This window comes from Rhinolophus hipposideros (genome assembly GCF_964194185.1).
Source record: "Rhinolophus hipposideros genome assembly, chromosome: 4".
In the NCBI taxonomy this organism is placed as follows: domain Eukaryota; kingdom Metazoa; phylum Chordata; class Mammalia; order Chiroptera; family Rhinolophidae; genus Rhinolophus; species Rhinolophus hipposideros.
Window position 1 is genome coordinate 17,848,156 of NC_138050.1, and position 20,354 is coordinate 17,868,509.

The 20,354-nt window shown below is 37.6% G+C and overlaps 1 protein-coding gene across 2 annotated transcripts in view; it reads left to right on the top strand.

Annotated features, from left to right (window-relative positions):
- Positions 1–5,875: 5,875 nt before the first annotated feature.
- The window catches only part of RB1 (RB transcriptional corepressor 1), a 160,362-nt gene continuing 145,883 nt past the window's right edge, over positions 5,876–20,354 (top strand). For both annotated transcript variants that reach the window (XM_081046855.1, XM_081046857.1), the window contains exons 1-2: positions 5,876–6,534; positions 9,373–9,499. In XM_081046855.1, coding sequence (XP_080902981.1) covers positions 6,407–6,534; positions 9,373–9,499 — 255 coding nt within the window. In that variant the 5' untranslated portion in view covers positions 5,876–6,406. The remainder of the gene's footprint in view (positions 6,535–9,372; positions 9,500–20,354) is intronic.

A 20,354-nucleotide genomic window follows, 5' to 3' on the forward strand; every position in this document is an offset into this window, starting at 1 on the left:
AAAACAATATAATAGACATTTATCCTTTATATCCCTCGCACAGTGATTGAAATCAAACAGACTATGTTGTTTTGAAATTAGCAGATTGAAATTAGAGGTCAATAATAAAATCAGTCTTTTAACAGAAACTGCCAATAGAGGCCCTCTGGCTTTCTCAGTGTGCCTTAGGTGACAGCTGGCTGTCCTGAGATATCATTTTCTTTTGCAAGGCATGCAACTCCATCGAAAGAATCCATCCCATCCACAATTCTTAAAATTATTGTCCCCATACTGTTCAGGCACCATAGCCACCACACTTTCCACTGCCCCACCTTCTACATGCACTGAATCCCGATTGAACACAGGTAGGAAGCCTTCGTAATTACAATACCACTGTGTGGCCCCACTTACTTCCTACTTATCATGCCAGAGGTCTTTATCACCCTGGATCAATGAGTAACCCAACTCCAATATCCCATCCTGAGTGTTTGTAGGACACTCCTAGTACCAAGTCTTTTAGCTTGGGTTCTCTAGAAAATAGAGCCGGAGTACAAACTGAGAGAAACAAGAGTCAAGATAAAGGGGAGTGAGCAGGAAGGAGGGGAAACTAATATAATAGTGTAATACCAAACTCGTTACCCCATGGTATGCAGCTGAACTGATGGCTCGGTGCTATGGGCACATGCTAGGCATCAGGACACCCTAGTTAGCAGAACAGACATAGATCCACTGTCATGGACAGGGCTGGCTTTATGGACACGTGAGCCATGCAGTTCCAAGGGCTTGTGCTTGTATCAATGTTTTGCTGTTACCATCTTGAAAATCTCAGTCAGTTTTGAAAAAGGGGCTCTGTATTTTCATTTTGTACTGGGCCCTGAAAATTATGTTATCTGGTTCTGTTAATGTAAATTACAGTTTAGTGGGGGATTCAATCATATTCTCTCTCCTGAAAAGTATGAATTGGTAACATGGAGAGAAGGCCATGGTGGCAGGAGAACAGCATAAAGAGATGAAGAATAACAACATTCACAGCGGCAAGAAAAAAGGGACCCTGAGTGTAATATAAAGGACTTTTTGTTGTCTTCTTCACTTTTGTTTGGTCTTCTTCACTTTGTTTCCCCGTAAACTAATCATTAATCCTGAATAATTGAATAATTCAGGTAAACTGATCAGGTGTCTGTCTCTTGAAACATGAAAGAATCTAAGAGCACATAAAGTGGAGGTGATGTAAATCATGGGAATGAAAGAGAACAAGAAGAGAGGAGAGAAGAGCTTCTAGGCCAGTGCTATCTCACACTACCTGTAAAGAAACTTTCCTTTCTTTTTAATTTCTGATTTTTCATGAATTGATACTTTTGGAAAATAAAAATTTAAAAAGTACTAGAAAAATGAAATGAAAAAAAGGCACACCACATATAAAGCTCATATTTGTTAGTATTTTGGACAGACATAAATTATATTTCAGAAAATGTAATTAGAACAAAAAAAGGTTAAAAGAACAGGGTAGGGTTAAAAGAACACTACAAAACTGCACTTTGTTTACTGAAAGTATACATATAGGTAGTTAATACAGAGGATTGTTAATACACCCTTGATTTTTGATCATTCCACAGTCATAACAACTGAATAAAAAGTTGGTAATGAAATATCAATTTCCCATATTAAATGTTATAACAATAGTTAGCATTTTAAGTTTGTCATTATTTAAAGTTCTTAACATGACAAATGAATGTGCTTTTTGCTTGTTAAATTATCTAATCTAGGTTGGATTGGTGACACCGCTGCTAGCAGGAGATAATGTACTATATCTAAACCGTTTGTTTTATTTAACAACATTCACAGTAATCAGTCTCTCACAGGTATGTTTAAGGGAATGAAAGAAGAGATTTTAAAACAATTTCAGCAAGCTCAGGATATTTATTTTTAATTTTTATCCAAAGTGAAGCAAACGTTTAATTTTTAAAATTCATTTTCAATTATCAGTAGCCAGTTTTGGAAATTTCTTTTATTAAGTTATAGTTACATTAAATTATTTTTCAATGAGAAATGGATTCTACATCAATGAATTTCTTATGTGTGCAGTTTATTTTCACTGAATAAAAATTCAAAAGGTTTAGTGTCATCGTATTTTATATGTGACTATCACTGGTTTGATGGCTTTATTGCTTCCTTTAGCAGTTCATAGTTTTAGCATTTTGCCATGAGTTATGGCTATGAATTCAATAGGTGGAGGATTATACTTCTGAATAAAATTAGTACAAACACTTAAGTCTTCAAATCTTTGGGATCACTTCTCCCAAAGTTTACTACTTTTGGTTTACTACTATTATTACTAACCTGCTACTAACATGTTTTTTCTTGGCGAAACAGGACAGTGAGGTTTTCTTTGCCATTTATAATCTAGGGTTAAATAAAAACAAATGACACAAATTTTACTTCCCTATTTAGTTATGAATTTCAAAAAAACAGGCTTGATTAAAAATTAAAATTACTATAAAAAATTGTAAGAGGAAATAAATAGATACATTTTCACTCACTTTTGGGTTACAGTTGACTAACCTTAAACTTTCTTTCTTTATAGGTATACTGTAGTACATGACAAGGACACAACATGCTACCCGCAACTCACCACACAAGACACAGAACACCTGAACTGTTCTGTACTCTGTCTAATGAGAGGTGTTCAATCATGTGCTTGGATAGTGATGAAATGTCAAATTGCAATAAATACTGCTAAGCATTTACTCTTAATTTGTGTACATATCTCCTTCTGGACCAAATGCAAGCAGTTTGCAAACTGGTACTGGTCCAAGGACCACTAGTAGTGCTTCTCTAGGGAACCTGCACTGAAGAGACTGGGAGGAGAACTACCGTGTTTCCCCGAAAATAAGACCTAGCCGGACAATCAGTTCTAATAGTCTTTTGGAGCAAAAATTAATGTAAGACTGGGTCTATAATAACGTAACGTAACACAACACCACGTCTTACATTAATTTTTGCTCCAAAAGACGCATTAGAGCTGATTGTTGGGCTAGGTCTTACTTTCGGGGAAACACAGTAGTGGAGGAGTGTCGGAAATAACAGAAGGAAGGAGGAGAACAAGCAGACCATGGATTTTTGGAAGACTAGGGAAATTTTCAGAAAAAGGAAGTGGATAACTGTGTTAACTGCCAGAAAGGTTAAGTAAGTTGAGGACCAAAAAGAAGCCATGACTTGACATTTAAGACATTGGTGACCTTTGAAAGAGTGATTTCAGGAGAGTGCTGGTAGTGGTGGTAGAAGACAGGCACTAGAAGGATGAGGTCTGGGGAAGTAGAGAACGAATGGGGACTACCCTTTCAAGAAGCTAGATGGTAAAGAAATGGAAACAGTGTGGTACCTTATGAGTGAAAAAAAAGTTGAAGGAAGAATTTTTACATGAGGGAGACTTAAAAAAAAATTGACATCACTGAAGGGCCCTCAAAGCTGGAAAAGTTCTATTCCAGGTAGACCATCTAAGACAGATTATTTGGTCTTTATTTGGTCTTAATGGCAATCTTAAAACTACTACGCAAGTGGAGGAAGATCAAGGGAAGTTTCTTTTAAGAATCTGCAGAATTTGTATTACTTCTTTGGAAGTGCAACAGAAAGCTGTGTGGAGATGCAAGGATTTTGATTGACTCAGTTGCTCCTGAGCTGTGTGTAAAGGTTTTAAATGTCGTAGGGAACAGTGAAATTAATTCATGGTAAAGATACACACCTTTCTGTAAACTGAGAAATCCCTTTTTGATTTATCATAATTGTGGTAAAACCAGATGTTGATAAACTGGGATTAATAAAGCAAGTCTTATCTGCCTATGAAGAGGATTTACTCCAGTTCCCAGAACTTTCCTGTGCTCTCCTGCCCTCCCCACTTTTAGCAAACAAGCATTTACTGTGTGTCCAACACCGTGCTAGGCACTAGGGCTACAATGATTTGGTCTCCATCCTGAAGGGGCTCATTAGAGAAATAGTGTAACTTATGATGCTTTCTGGTTAAATCAGAGGCTTAGTTATGTTACTGAGGACATACTTTTTTTTCTTTTTTGACATTCCTACTGTACCATCCTTAACATTTTTGCTTTATTCTCAAGTCACCTTGTCTTACGTCACAATGGCAGCAGCAATTGCAAGGGTCACATCCTCATAATAGTTAAGGAGAAGAACTGTGTCATCCTGTATCTCATTTTAGCAGGTTCTCAGCAGACTATCTTTGACTTTGGAAGGACCAACTGCATCCTGAGCTCCTGCCTACACTAATCCTGGGCAAAGTGAACAGGATTACCACTTTGATGATAGTTGCTGTACGTAGCTGGGGCTGGGCATGGACCCTACCTCTTGACAAACTTTTGGTCCCCAAGTGAGGGTTTCTGATCTTAGGCAGATATCGCTGGCTTACAAATATAGTTGGGCTGTTGAGTAGGCTGAGGGCTGAGAACCCTTTTAAAATCTTGGCATATATCATGGTATACACAGAAAATGGGAATTCATTGTCATCTACTCACTTCTGTAATAAACCCAAGAGGCTTGTAGCCGTGACTTGCCTGAAGACTTCTGCTGCCTCAGCCCTGCTCAGCTACGATTGAGAGCCCTGCTCTCAATCCAAGGATGAGAGGATTCACATCAGAGCACCCTGTATTTTATTCACAGCACCTCAGCTGGGAAGTTCTGGCGAGGCAATCCTCACCATCTGCCAAAGAGAGAAAAACATGTACTCAAACTAGATAATCTATTACAATAGGTATACACCAAGTGACAGAAAATACACAATTTCTAAGCCACTGTTTGATGGTGGTAGTTCCAGCAAGCTCTTTGTTGTCTTTGTGCCTTTGCACATGCTGCTTCTCTCTTTTTGGTGTTTTATCAACACAATGTAATGGATGTATAGAGTCAAATCAACCTGGATTCAAATCCTCTGTCACCCATCAGCTCTGAAAAAATATTAGGCACATGAACTTCTCTGAGCCTATTTCCCGTAGGGTAAGCGGAGTAATACTACGCACTGCTCGTTTTAAAGGATCGTTTTTGAGTATTAAGCAAGATAATTATGGCCAGCACAACCGTGGTACTTAATGTTAACCAATAAAGATTTCAGGCTGTAAAACTAAATGTTTGTTCGCGGGTCTTAAAAAAGAACTCGAATTTGAGAGACCCAGATTCAGGTAGCAACCCAAACCGGTCTCTGGAGAGAACAAAGAAACAGTGTTTATAAAAGCAAAACGACAAAATGTAATTCTTTCATGCAAATAGCGGATTGTCGGGTAGGTTACAGGGATTGGTTAATTCCAATATGCAAACCATGGAGGCAAGAAACCGAGAAGGAAGGCAGCTAAGTCTACATATATGTCTATGTAGCAGTTACTGTTCCAGGATGTTGATGGCTGGGCCTTCTGCTGAGGTTGGCAACAAGTTTAGCAACTTAATAGCAGCTCTGAGAACTGAAGCACAAGATGTGCAGGGTCCCACTTCCCTCATCGCCTCCTGACTATTTTCAGTGACTCTCCTAGCGATGCTCATTCTATTCACTATTTTCCCCATCATCAATACTAAGCCCTCCTTAAATGTTAGGTCTCCCTGGTAAAATTCCATTCAACTCCCACTGCTCCTTTGAAGACGTCCTTTAGACGTTTGGATGGAGCCGCCTGTTTTTACACCACTGTTAACACACGTATCACACTATCATCTGTTATTTACCCGCAGTCGCCCTCCCTTCCCTAACACGTGATCCCTAAAAGGCCCGTAATTGTCCCACAATTCGCGTCTCCTAGTGGTTGGCAGAGTTCGCTCCCCTTAGGTGTGCCATACATGTTTTTGTTTGGGCCAACTTTGCTTAACGGACTGGGCGGGAGGAGTGCGGGGGAGACCGAGGGTGCCGCCCACGGAAGAGGGGGGGGTGCTCGCCGAGGGTGCAGTCGCCTGATATTCCCGGGAGGGCCTGAGCGGCACCCCCCGGTCCGCCCATAGATGGAGATGCGGCCCAATCTCCCCCACCAGACGGTGCAGTGCCCCGTTACCCGCACCCATGCCTGGGAGCGCGAGACAGGTCCAGGCGGCGACTTCGGGGAGGGCTCCTGGACGCCGGCCCGGACTCCCCGCCCAGCCCAGCCCGCCCGCCCGCCCGACCTCGCGTCCCCACCCAGCGCACCACCAGGCGCCCCGGTTCCCTCCCGACGCCCGCGGGCCCGCGAGCTTCGCGGACGTGACGCCGCGGGCGGAAGTGACGTTTTCCCGCGGTTGGACGCGGCGCTAGGTTGCCGGGCGGGGGAGGGCTGGTCCGGTTTTTCTCAGGGGACGTTCAAATTATTTTTGTAACGGGAGTCTGGAGAGGACGGGGCGTGACCCGACGCGCGCGCGCCCTCCGTCCCGGGGCCTCCTCACCGCTCGCGGGCTCCTGCTCGCGCAGGGCGTCATGCCACCCAAAAGCCACCGCAGAGCAGCCGCCGCGTCCGCTGCCGCACCCCCGGCGCCGCCGCCGCCGCCCCCTCCTGAGGAGGACCCCGACCAGGACAGTGGCTCCGAGGACCTGCCTCTGGCCAGGTGAGCGAGGAGAGCCACCGCGGCGGCCGACGCGGGAAGGGCGCCCGAGGATGCGTCTCGGCGGGCGCCGCGGCGTCTGGCGGGGGCGCGTCTTCGCCGCGGGCAGGGTCCCCGCGGCACGAGGGTCCCTCCTTGTCCCCCACCGCCGCGGAGCGCCCGGAGGCGGGTGACAGGGGCCTGGGATCGGGAGCGACGGGAGGGCAGCCGGGAGGGGTCTCGGCTCCAGCTTGACAGGTGTCGGGCGGGTGGGGCTCGGGTCCCTGAGCGAAGTGACAGGTGCCGCCTTTCCTCCGCGGGGTGGGAGGCTCGCGGGCGGCGGGTCGTGTAGAGGCCCCATCAGACGGAGAAAAAAATCGCGTCCGGTGGAGAGTTTCCCTCCGGCTGAGGTTCGTAGCCCTCCGGTGGTCTCAGACTTTCTGTTTTGGTCTCCTGGGATGCAGCCGTTGGAAGTGTTTTCCTCTGGGCGTGCAACTGCAGCTCAAGCCCAGTTCTGGGAAAGGCCAACCAGAAAAGCCTCGGACGTCGCTGCGGAGACGCCATTGGACGTGAAGTTCAGGGGCCTGAGTGTCAGTTTGCCTCCCGGGTGCTCGGCTGAGGCGCTTTGTAGGGGTTCTCTTATCATAGTGCCCTGAGGTCTTGGGGCTGCAGAGCCCTCGTAGTGAGCGGTGGGACGTAACTTTGGAGGAAATGGTGTCCGGGCAAAAGGCTTGTGAGACGTGTACCCTGAGTGCTTAAAAGGGTCTCAACGTTTTTTCTTGTTGCTTAACACTGAATGTGAGTCAGCTGCAGCCTGGCTCCTTATTTCTTCCCTTTTGCCTGTTGGCTTTGAGCCAGCGAGGGTCCTGGTGTTTACCCCCTGCCCGTTTTTTTTTTTTTTTTGTTTGGTTACAAACTTTGTGTTCTTGTGCATACATGAAACTTGTTTTTCCTAAATGGAATTTAAGTTTAAGAAAGTCCATGATACTGCGGTAGAACACGGCAGGAAGATATTTACGGTGTTGCAACGTCTTGTTTTTCTTGACTGTGGTCCTCGGTGGTTAAGAAGCTAAGATTGAAAGAGTAGTATAATTGTCATTATTGCCGGCGCTGGTCCTGCTTTCAGACTACAGATCCATTGCAAGCAGTTGGGACTCCTGTCTGTCCCTCACCACTCCCTCCCTTCTTCTAGTCCATTGCCAAGTCCCGTTTCTTTCACCTCCCCAGACACTAGCAGAATTCAGGCCAAATTGTAAACGATTGGAATGGGCTTTTGGAAAGGGCCTGTGAAAGGCTATTAAAAATTCGTATATTTCAGAAGACTGTCTTATGGGTCAGTTAACATCATTCCAGTAAAAGAAAAAAAAAAGTCTGGGGATGTTCTGGGGGAGAAGACATTACTTAGCTTCTGGTTAAACTCTGATGCATCCAATGCTTGAAAGTTTCCTTCCCTTTGGAAAGAACGGTCAAGTCTACTTTACCAAAGTGTTCCATGTTATCCACAGACCTTTGGAAACAGCCTCGGTTATTGTAAGGTAATCAGAAATATTGAAGTTTTGGCCATCACCTTGGACTTGGTTTCTTTTATTTTTTTCAACACCTTGTTTTGCATACCTTTAAATGATGGAAACTGTCATGAATTCTCCTGTAAGTCAAAACCATACAAGATACAGTCTGCTTTTGATTATCCATACCCACAAACGGTTTCGTTAGCATGGGCAATCAAACTCTATAGATGAACTATTTAGCAAGGATGGCACCACTGTCTGGCAGTCTGCAGCCAAGAAATTTATTTAGGGATGGATTCAAGGCCCCGTCCAACTGCACTTCCAGTGACAGAGTCCATTTCTACCTTGACAGTTGAGATCCTTCTTTTACGTTATCTCTGGCCTGAATGATGTAGTTGGAAGGGAAACCCTCACTAGTAACTGCATGCTACTTTCGTTGTCGAGATAACCAAAGTTAATTATGCCTTGAAGGAGGGTTGGCAGTCTGGAATAGTGCTCAAGGGAAAGGGTTATGAAGTTAGGCTATTGGGTTTATATCAAGTTTTCCTACTTACTGGCTGTGATGTCAGGTGAGTGCTTTAACTTCTCTGATTTGGTACTTATCTGTAAAACAAGGATAATAAGAGTAGTTACCTAATAGGACTAATGTGGGGATTCAGTAAAATTATGCATCTAAGCTGCTTTGTTGGGGTCATGGTAAAAACTCAAATTGTTAGCTATTCCTCGTGCTATTATACATGAATTACTTATACAGTATTATACATACTATTAATATACAACATTATTAGAGCTATTCCTCATAATATTATTACTAGATGTCAAATAGACATTAAATGAATGAAAAGGAATTAGCCAACGAGAATTTATTGACTGCATATCTTGGTTAAGGAAGATCTAAGAGAAAAGGCTGAAATGAACTTAGCAATAATTTATGTCAAGTTAATCATCATGTAAGAAATGTTAGTAAGTGGAGAGATTATGTATATGAAACATTGATAAGTGTAGACTGTATTTTAGCAAAGTTACTGATAGGGAATTGATTCTGTAATAATGGGATTTTTTCTTGTTATCCTTAGTTTTCCAAACAGCTTTAGCTCTTGTGTTTTCTTCACAAAGCTATGATCAAGCCAGCAAACGTTTTTCACTGCATGGTATCCTTATTTTAGAAAGACTATGTAAAAGATAAACATGTTTAAATTCTAAGTGTAATTGTTTTCAAAGGTAAATAAGATCCTAAAGTATTTAGAAATGCTATCCTTCAGAAGAGTGCCATTATATGCAAGCCATTGAAACAAATTTTTATTAGTTTTATTTGTAAGTATGTGCCTGTTACATGTATATTTTCATTTGGTAGGCTTGAGTTTGAAGAAACTGAAGAACCTGATTTCACTGCATTATGTCAGAAATTAAAGATCCCGGATCATGTCAGAGAAAGAGCTTGGTTAACTTGGGAGAAAGTTTCATCTGTGGATGGAGTATTGGTAAGGATTTTCCTAAAATTTCTTGAATACATTTTTCTCATTTTAAAAATAATTTTGGATTACTGTAGAGAATTTGGAAAATAGAAAAATATAAAGAAAATAAAATCTAGTAATCTATTACCCAGAGACAATTTACCTCCAATAACTTTTTAAAAAAAATCCTCATATAAGCCCCCCATCAAAGCCAATCTTAGATATATTTTATTCATAAATACTTCACTATGATATAATTTTTTTAAAAAGCCATACCTTATAAAATAATTTTCAATGTCTTAAAATATGCAGCGAGTGTTCAAATTTTCTGAAAGTCTTATAATTGCTTTTTTTTTAGGATTCAGGATCTTTGATAATATTTTGACATGTTTCTTCCATTTTTTCCTTTGCATGTTGTATATGTGTTTGTAATAATAATAATACTTGCAAATAATTACTGTGCTTTACATGTGTTGAATATTGTAAACACTTTGTAAATTACTCATTTAACAATCCATTGAGCTGTGAAATATAAAACCTTTATTTTGTATGTATTATGTAAAATCTTCAATTTTATAGATGATGACACTGACGTTGTGAGACTAACTTGACCAAGGTCCCTGGCATATAGTTATATATAGTTAATGTAGTTGATACAGGTTTGTGTCTTGTTTTGAAATTTGTTTTTTAACATATCATGAGCATTTTCTTGTTATTAAATGTTTTTTGATATTTGATAATGTAGTTTCCGGTGGTAGTATAATTTATCCATTATGTGTGTTTTTATTTGTTAACTCTTACTATTATTAGACATTTCCTTTTTTCCAATTGTTTTGCTCTGTAAAATAATGAGGTAAATGTTCTTATTTATAAGAGTAATGCCTAGCACAAAATAAGTCCTTGATAATTTGTTAAATAAATGAATGAGTGAATCTCTGATTAGAATAAATTGTTACAAGTTGAATTACTGAGTCAAAAGCTATGAACATTTATAACACACTTAGTAATTATTGCAAAATTGCACTCCAGACAGTCACTTTTAATAAATTTTATTTCTCATTAGTGTTGTATATCTGTCTGTCTTTTTTTCACCAGTTAGATCAATGCAGCAAAATATGTTTATGTATATCCCATAAAAATAGCTATTTAAAACCATTAAAAAGAAATCTCTGGTGTCTTAGTCTATTCTCCGTACTATAACAAAATAGCATAGACTGGGTAACTTATAAGTAACAGAAATTTATTTCTCGCAGTTCTGGAGGCTGGGAAGTCCAAGATCCTGGTGCTGGCAGATTCTGTGTCCAGTGAGGACCCACTTCCTGACTCAGACCTGCTTTGTCAGTGGCCTCACAGGGTGGGAAGGCTGGGAGCTTTCTTTTGCCTCTTTTATAAGAACTCTAATCCCATTCATGAGGGCTCTGCCTTCGTGACCTAGTCCCCTCCCAAAGGCCTCACCTCCTAATACCATCATATTGGGCATTAGGTTTCAGCATATGAATTTGGGGAGGATACAGGCATTCAGTCCATAGCACCTGGTAATAAAAAAAGAGAAAACGAAGCCCACAGTTCTAAAGATCTAAACTATTCTAGAACTCCTAACCAAAAAAAAGGAGGAATATTGACGCATCTTGGATGGATGACTTAGGTATTATCTTCCCAGTGCATCTAATGTATTACCATTGATTTATATTCTTCGTGTTCAAAGCTGTTTTTGTGCATATGCAGTTAAAGGAAGTCAACTCTTTCACTTTCCTCTCTTCCATAAAAACTAGGGTTTTAGTTTTCAGAAAGTTGGAAAGGGGTAGCTGATTATAGAGAGTATCAGTGAATGGGGATATAGATAGTCTCCAATTTATAAGTGGCTTGTGTTCCAAATCTCTTTGAAAGTAGTATAATGTATTAAGTTGGTGCAAAAGTAATTGCGGTTTTTGCAATTATTTTTAACCTTTTAAACAGTGGTTACTTTTGCACCAGCCTCATAGTTAGGTGTCTAGTCAGTTGATACAAAACGTTTTTTGTACTAAACTATAGCAGCGATAGCTTTGTGGAGGCCCTCTTGGCCTTCAGAGTTGACTACATATAGGAATAAATGTTACTACTTTCTTACCCTACACTTTTCTCCTGGCTTTGTCCCTGCCTTCCATGGGACTGGCACAGTTTAAATCTTATTTCCTAATGGAGCTCATGATGGGGACTAAAACATGTGGAATCATTCCTGGTTGTGTGCTAGAGGAAGACAAGAAAGGAATTTCATGTAACTTTTGGGATTTTGGGTACCTTTTTGGGGCGTATGACATAGGATGATGATGTATTGTCCTGTTGTAATTCACCAGACTTTTACCTATAAATACTAAGTAATAGTTAAGTTTTTGAGGGCTGGCTTGGGAATTTAACCTCCATTTATATAATTTCTAAGGGAGAATGTGACAAGAGCATGTGCTGAGAAGTGAATGTGATGACAAAATGAACCTTTTTTTTCTGAAGCAGCTATTCTAGTTGCAAATGCTATTCTCTTTGAAACATGAAGAAGAATGTGGTAATACCACAGGGAACTTTTTTTTGGCAACTGGAATTAGATGATGTTTATTGGAATAGAGGATGAGTTAAGAGCAAGGATTTGTTGTTAGACTGGACTGACTTAAGTTTCAGATCAACCATTTACTAGCTCCATGCAAGTTACCTAAAATCTCCAGCCTTAGTTTTCTTATCAGTAAAGGGACAAAGTAATTTCTGGATCTTGGAGTTATTGCGTGGATTAAGTAAATTCATACATATACAGCACTTATTAGTGTAAATGCCTGTATTAGGTCATGCAAGCAGAATAATTTGTCTTAAACACCACCCCATAAAATTTTATATTAACATAATTTTTTAGGAGAACTTAAGAATCAGTTAAAATAGTTGAAGTTTTAAATGCATGTGTAGTGATTTTAATAAAAATCACTTTGGATAAAATTCATATTTTTAAGTTCCCGAGAGTCAGACAAGTTGTTTATGACATGAAAACCATATGTTAATCCTTTTTTAAGGAAAGTTGTGTGGTCTTTTGTCTAGAAAAGTGTTTAGTCCTTTTTGTATAAATGTTTAATAAATGTGTAATATGTGATTGCTACCATAAGATTAGATTTTTTTCATGCTGCTAATAGCGTATGAATTAAGGGTAAGAAATTGGCTGGTACTGCTGTGACTTAGTGAATCAGTTCTTAGAACTTTGGTTTTCTTTCTGCATCTTTGCATCAGTGGCAGCGTGGCAGAATGGAAAAGGCTTTGGATGTCAAGGCAGCAAACTTAGATTGTAGTTGTATTGTATCTATGTGATTTTAGGCAAATTGGTTTATTTTCTTAGTTTCAGTTAGCTCATCTGCAAAGCAGAAATCCTGTCTGCATTTCAACCTGTTAGGTTTTGTGTATGTTTATATATGTACGGAGGGTGCCAGAAAAATGTATACACATGACTTATATTCATCTTTTGTTATCAGTATATATTGAGTATTACAATTTTAATAGCTTTTTTCCTTTCTTAAAATGTATATACATTTTTTTGGCACCCTCTGTGTATACACATGTGGGTTTGTGTGTGTATGTATTCAAGAGCTTTGATATATATTGCCCTTGATAGAGGCATTTGTTTTTGTAATATGGATCATTATATTTAGAAAGATAATGGAAAAAATAGTTTGGAATTGGAGTAATTCTGGGCATTCCATTGAAGTTATACTACAGAAATATGAAGACATTTCTTAATAACTTTAAAAAGCAGACTATTTGAAAATTATGTGTAATGTCCTTAGTAATATATTTACCTTTTCCTTCTGAAGATGATGCTAGTATTCTGATTGCGTGAGTGTTGCTGAGAAACAGTTTTCTAAGAAAACATTGAAGAATATGTACACAAATGTTATATTTTGTCTTATAGATGTAGTCTATTTGCAGTTTTTATTTCTGATTTCACTCCTAAAATTAATTTTTTAAAACATTTTATTATGGAGAGTTTCAGAGATTTATAAAAGTAGGTAGAGAAAATAATACGAACTCTCTCGTCAACATCTTAACCAACTTCAACAGTCAGCAATCTTGGCCAAACTGTACTTCTCCCTGACACCAGATTATTTTAAAGTAAATTCCAGATAGGATGTTTCATCCATAAATATTTCAGTATGCATGTGGAAAAGATAAGAACTCTTTTAAAAGTGATCGCAATTCATCTCACCTAACAAAATTAATGAAAATTCCTTAATGTTAAATATCCAGTCTTTAAAATTTCTCAATTGTTTTATGAATTTGTTTTTAGTATGTTCTAATCAGAATTCAAAGAAGGTCCATATATTATGATTGGCTGATTTATCTCTTAAATCTCTTTTAATCTGTAGGCCTCACCTCCTCTTTCCCTCCCCCTTTCTTTCCCTTTCCTTCTACTTTATTTGTTGAAGAAACTGGATTATTTATCCTGTGGCATTGCTACATTGTGTGTTTTACAGATTGCATCTCCTTCATTGTTTAACATGTTTGTCTAATTTTCTATATTTCCTGGAAATGGATCTAGAGGCTTGATCAGATCCAGGTTTGATACTTTTTGGAAGAAATACTTAAGAGATGTGTGTGTATGCCCATTAGGAGGCACATAAGGTTTTATTACTGCTCTTCTTTTGATGTAAACTATTATTGATGACCATTGACTGGATCTATTAGGTGTTGCTAAATGGTCAACTGATAACTTTATCATTCCCTTTTTCAATTATTAGTTGCAGTTCTTCCATAAAGAGAAGCTTTTCTCTATCAACTATTCTTATTCTGAAGTACGCATATAGTTCATTTAGAAAAGATAGGCTAAGTGTTTTATTCTTTGCTTTTATTGACTAGTTTTCAAAGTAATGAGTTTGTTCTGTAACATCCTCCGAAGGAAACCAATGATTATAATTTTTTCAAGTATTATCTTCATAGTACCAATAGACCACTTTGGCTATAAAGAGACATTTAATAAGATGTTTACTCAATGATTATGTGACATATTTTTTAATTTTAAGAATGTTACATAAATGAGATCATACAGTATATTTAACCTTTGGGATTGGCTTTTTTCACTCAGCATATTTCCATGGGGATTCATTGAAGTTATATATCAATATGTTAGTTTGCTAGAGCTGCCATAATAAAGCACTACAGACTGAGTGGCTTAAATATCAGAAATGTATTTTCTCACAGTTCTGGAGACTAGAAGTCCAAGATAAGATGTCAACAGGTTTGGTGTCTTCTGAGGCTCCCTCCTTGGCTTGCAGATGGCAGCTTGGTCCTTGTGTTCTGGAATGATTTTCTTATGCGCACATCCCTGGTGTCTTTTTGTATATCCAAATTTCCTATTCTTATAAGGACACTAGTCAGATTGGGTTAGGGCCACACTAATGTCCCCATTGTAACTGACTGTACCTTTTTGAGGTCCTATCTCTAAATACAGTCACATTCTCAGGTACTTGGGGTTAGGGCTTCAACATAGGACTTTCTTTGTTGTTGTTTTTGTTTTTGGTTTTTAAGCAGGTACACAATTCAGCCCATTGCAAACACAGTCTGTTTCGTTTTTTTCGTTTTGCTGAGTAGTATTCCATGGTATGGCTGGATCAGTCTGCTTAACCATTCACTCATTGAAAGATACCTGTATTGTTTATAGGTTTTAGCTATTATGAATAAAGCTGCTGTGAACATTCATGTATAGGGTTTTGTATGGATATCAGTTTTCATTCTTGTGAAAAATGCCCAAGAGTGCAGTTGCTGGTTGTATGGTATTGTAGTGTGTTTAATTGTATAACTGCCAAACTTTTAAAGACTGGTTGCACATTCCTACCATCAATGTATGAGTGATCCAGTTTCTCTGCATCTTTGCCAACATTTGGTAGTGTTACTTTCGCCATTCTTCCAGGTGTCTAGTGATATCTTGCTGTGGTTTTAATTTACACTTTTCTGGTGGCTAATAACCTGGCACATCTGTTTTGTTTTGTTTTGTTTTTAATAGACATTTTTCTTTTTTTAGAACAGTCTTAGGTTCACAGTAAAATTGAGCAGAAGGTACAAAGATTACCCATATATCCATATTCCACACATGCATACTTAGAGCCTTTCTTAGTATCAGCATCCCCTCAGCAGGGCTTCATTTGTTACAATGGATGAAGCTGCATTGACACATCATTATCTCCCAAAGTTCAGAGTTGTTGAAGGTCTTCTAAATGTGCTTATTTGCCATTTGTTTATTATCATTGGAGAAGTGTCTATGTCTTTTGCCCATTATATGTTTTCATAGGGTTTTCTAGACATACAATTACGTCATCTGTGATTAGTGAGTTTTATTTCTTCCTTTCTAATCTTTGTGCTTTTTTTCTTGCCTGTTGCCCTAGCTAAGACTTCAAATACAATGTTGGGTAGAAGTGATGAGAGTTCTTCCTCTTAGGGAGAAATCATTCTGTCTTTCACTGTTAAGTATAATGTTAGGAGTAGGTTTTTCTTGAGTCTCCTTTATTAGATTAAGGAGATTTCCTTCTAGTCCTTGTTTGCAGAGCTATTTTTTTAATGTATCAGAAGTAAATGTTGGATTTTGTCAAATGCTTTTTCTGCATCTATTGAGATGATCACATACTTTTCCTGTATTAGACTGTTAATACGATGAATAATATTGACTGATTTTCAAATGTTAAAGCAACCTTGAAATCTTGGGATAGACTCCATTTGATCATGATATCCGCTCCTTTTCATATATTATTTGATTTGATTTGCTAAACTTTCATTAAGAAATTTTGCATATCCGAGTATATTTATAAAGGATAGTGGTCTGTAATTTTCTTTCTTTTATTTTTAATTAGTTTCAAGTGTACAAAACAATGTAATAGACATTTCACCCCTCACGAAGTATAATTTTCCTTTTTTGATTATGTTTATTTCTTTTTTCTTTTTCCAATTTTTGTTTGGGTTTGTGACCAAATAATGCTGGCCTCATAGAATGAACTGGGAAATATTTTCTTCTCTTCAATTTTTTGGTAAAGTTTGTTTAAAATTGTTGTTATTTCTTTCTTAAATGTTTGATGAAGCCGTGTAGGCCTTGAATTTTCTTTGTGGTAAGGTTTTTAATTACAAATTCAATTTCTTTAATAGACATGGGCAATTCATGTTTATTGCTTTTATGATGAGCTTTGGCAGTTTGTATTTTTCAAGGAATTTGTCCATTTCATCTAAGTTGTTGAAATTGTTGGCATAAAATTTTTTATAAGGTTCTTTATTATTGTACCTTATTATACGTTAATATTATCTTAATATACTTGGTTATTAATATAGTGTATGTATCATATATTAATGTAATACATGATAAAATGATCCTCTTTATCCCCTATAATGTTCTTTGCTTTGAAATCTTTTTCTAATACTAATTTAGACATGTCAGCTTTCTTTTGATAAGTATTTAGTATAGTATACCTTTTTTGTTTTTAGTCCTTTTACTTTTAACCTATTTGTGTCTTTATGTTAAAGTGGATTTCTTTCAGGCAGCATATAGTTGGGTGAATCTTTGCCTTTTAATTGTTTTCTTTTTTTTTAACCATTGACATTTAATGTGATTATTGAAACGATTGGGTTTAAATCTGCCATCTTGGTATTTGTTTTTATTTGTCTCCTTTTTGTTCCTTTTCCCTTTTTCTGCCTTTGTTTGTATTGACTATTTTTTATGATTCCTTTTTTTTCTCATTTGTTGGTTTATTAGCTATAACTCTTTGTTGTGTTATTTTAGTCTTCTTTTAGGGTTTATAGCATACATTTGAAACTTTTCACAGTCTACTTTCAAATGATATTATACTACTTCATGAATAGTATGAAAACCTTAACATCAGTATGTTTCCATTTCTTTCCTCTTGAACTTTGTTCTATTGTCATACCCTTTATTGCTACATGTGATATAAACCCCATAATACATTGTTATTATTTTTGCTTTCAACAATTATTTTAAAAAGACATTTAAATAATAAGAAAAAAGTCTTTATCTTTAGCCATGTAGCCACCATTTACAGTGCTCTTCATTCCTTTATATAGGTCCTTATTTCCATCTGGCATCCTTCTGCTTGAAGGATTTTTCTTAACATTTGTTATGTTGCAGGTCTGATGATGATTTCTGTCAGCACTTGTATGTCTGACATACTCTTTATTTTGCCTTAGTTTCTGAAAGATATTTTCACTGGTTAAAGAATTGTAAACTTGACTCCCTCACCCACTCCTTAATACTTTAAAGATGTTTTTCTTCCATGTTCTAGCTTGTATTGTTTCCAAAGAGAAATCTGCTACCATCTTTATCTTTATTCCTCTTTATGTAATATGTCATAATTTTATGTTTTTCTCTGTCTCACTAGTGAATTTAAGCAATTTGATTATGATGTTTCTTGGTGAAGTTTTTAAGACTAGTGTGCTTGAAGTTCATTGTGCTTCTTGAATTTTTAGGTTTATAATTCTCATCAAATTTGGAAAAATTTTGGCCATTGTATCTTCAAAAAATGTTTTTTTGGTCCCTTTCCTTTCTCTCCTTTATGTTCTCCAATTATACATACATTTAACTACTTCCTGTTTTCCCACAGTTGATTGGTCCTCTGTTTAGTTTTTGGCTCCCTGTTTTCTTTGCTGTGCATTTCATTTTGAATAATTCCTTGTGCTTTGTCTTAAAGTTCACCTATCTTTTCTTCTTCAACAATCTAATTTGTCCTTAATCCCATTCAGCATACTCTTTATCTCAGATATTTTAGTTTCCATCTCTAGAAATTAGGTGCTTTAAAAATTAGTAGAAATATTTCATATTTCTACTTAACATGTTCAATCTTTGTTCTAGCTCGTGTTGACAAACTTTTTCTGTAAAGGGTCAGATAATAAGTGTTTTAGGCTATGCAACTCTGCCATTGTAGCATGAAAACAGTCATAGACAAAATGCAAATGAATAAAAGAACTGTGCATGTATTACAGTAAAACTTAATTTACAGAAACAGGCAGACTGGATTTAGGCATGCTTAGCTGACTACTGTGCTAGCTTCTTGAACATATGGGATACAGTTATAATAACTGTTTCAATGTCCTTATTGATTAGTTCTATATTTGAGTTTTAAAATTTTGATTGATTGATTATTGTTCTTATTATGGTTATTTTCCTGCTCCTTTGCATGTATAGTAATTTTATTTCTTTTTTTCTGGCTGCCAGGTATTGTAAATTTTACCTTGCTGTGTATTGTATATTTTTATATGCCTCTAACTATTTTTGAGCTTTGTTCTGGAATTTAATTACATTTCTTGGACACAGATTGATCCTTTCAGGTTTTTCTGTTAAGGTTTATTAGATGGCACCAGAGATGGGTTTAGTCTAGGGCAGGGATTCTCAACTTTGCCACTGCTGACATTTGGGGCTGAATAGTTCTGCACTGTCGAGGCTATCTTGTGCATTATAGAATGTTTAGAGGCATCATCTGTGGCCTCAACTTATTGATGCCAGTAATACACTCCATCCAGTTGTGACAACCAGAATTGTCTCCAGACATCGCTGTATATCTACTGGGAGAGAAAGTCATCCCTGGTTGTTGACAACCACTTGTCTAGCATTACAGCTTCACTTTTGAGGCAAGCCCCTTTCCTTTAATGTGTACCCCCTGTGGTATAACAAGGCTTTGTCCTTGGCCGTTAGGAATAGTGTCTATGTGAGCCTGTGTGAGCCGGAAGTAATTATTCCTCACGTGAGGGGAATTCTTTGCAGATCTCTGGAGTTCATTCTTTACATAACTCTCTTCACTTTGGTACTCTGCACTGCAAACTAGCTCCTTTGATTTCCTTGGACTCCCAGTTCTGTCTAGCCAATTCAGGGAGACCATTAGACTCTCCCTAGTTTTCTCCTCCTTGTACTGCTACCTGGAATTGTTTTCCAGGAGGTTAGATTAAACATAGGGTTCACCCTACCGGTATACGTTCCCTGACATTGAGGGATCGTTCTCCCTCATTGCCTAATGTCTGTTGTGTTGAGTTGTGATTTCATACATTTTTTTCCCATTGTTTTCTGCATTTTATTTGTTTCAGGCAGAACAGTGAATCTAGCCCTATTTACTCAATCAAAAGTTGAAGCAAAGATCTTCAGTTAAATATTTTTCTTTTTGAGTTATTTTCTATATGGTGAGGGCTTATACTATACATCTCAATATATTAGGTTTATTGACTTAATTCCAGTAAGATATAGAATCTTTACTACTATACAATTCCATTCCATCCTTGTTTTTCTGTGCTATTTTATACATATTATGTCTGTTTTAGAAACCCTAAATGTAAGAGAAGCAGAACATAAATACAGGTTTAAAAAAAATTATGTATGAACTTTTTTTAAAATTTACCATTTTTAGTTCTCTTTCTCCAAATACTGTGATCTCACTGATATGTGGAATCAAAACCAAAGAACAAAACAAAACCAAGAAAACTCATAGATACAGAACGATTAGCAGATGCCAGACATGGGGTGGCAAAATGGGCAAAGATGGTCAGAAGGTGCAAACTTCCAGTTATAATATAAAGAAGTCATGCAGTGACTTATTAAATAAACAAACAAACAAACAAATGAGTAATGTACAACGTGGTGACTATAGCTAATAATACTGTATTGTGTATTTCAATGTTGCTAAGAGTAGATCTTAAAAGTTCTCATCACAAGAAAAAAACGTTTGTTGCCACTATCGGTGATGGATATTAACTATACTTATTGTAGGGATCATTTTGCAATATGTACAAATATTGAATCATATGGTACACCTGTAACTAATATAATATTAGATGTCAGTTATGTTTCAATGAAAAAAGAGTCATTGCCAAATTCAAGGTCAGCTAGATTCTCTTCTGTGTT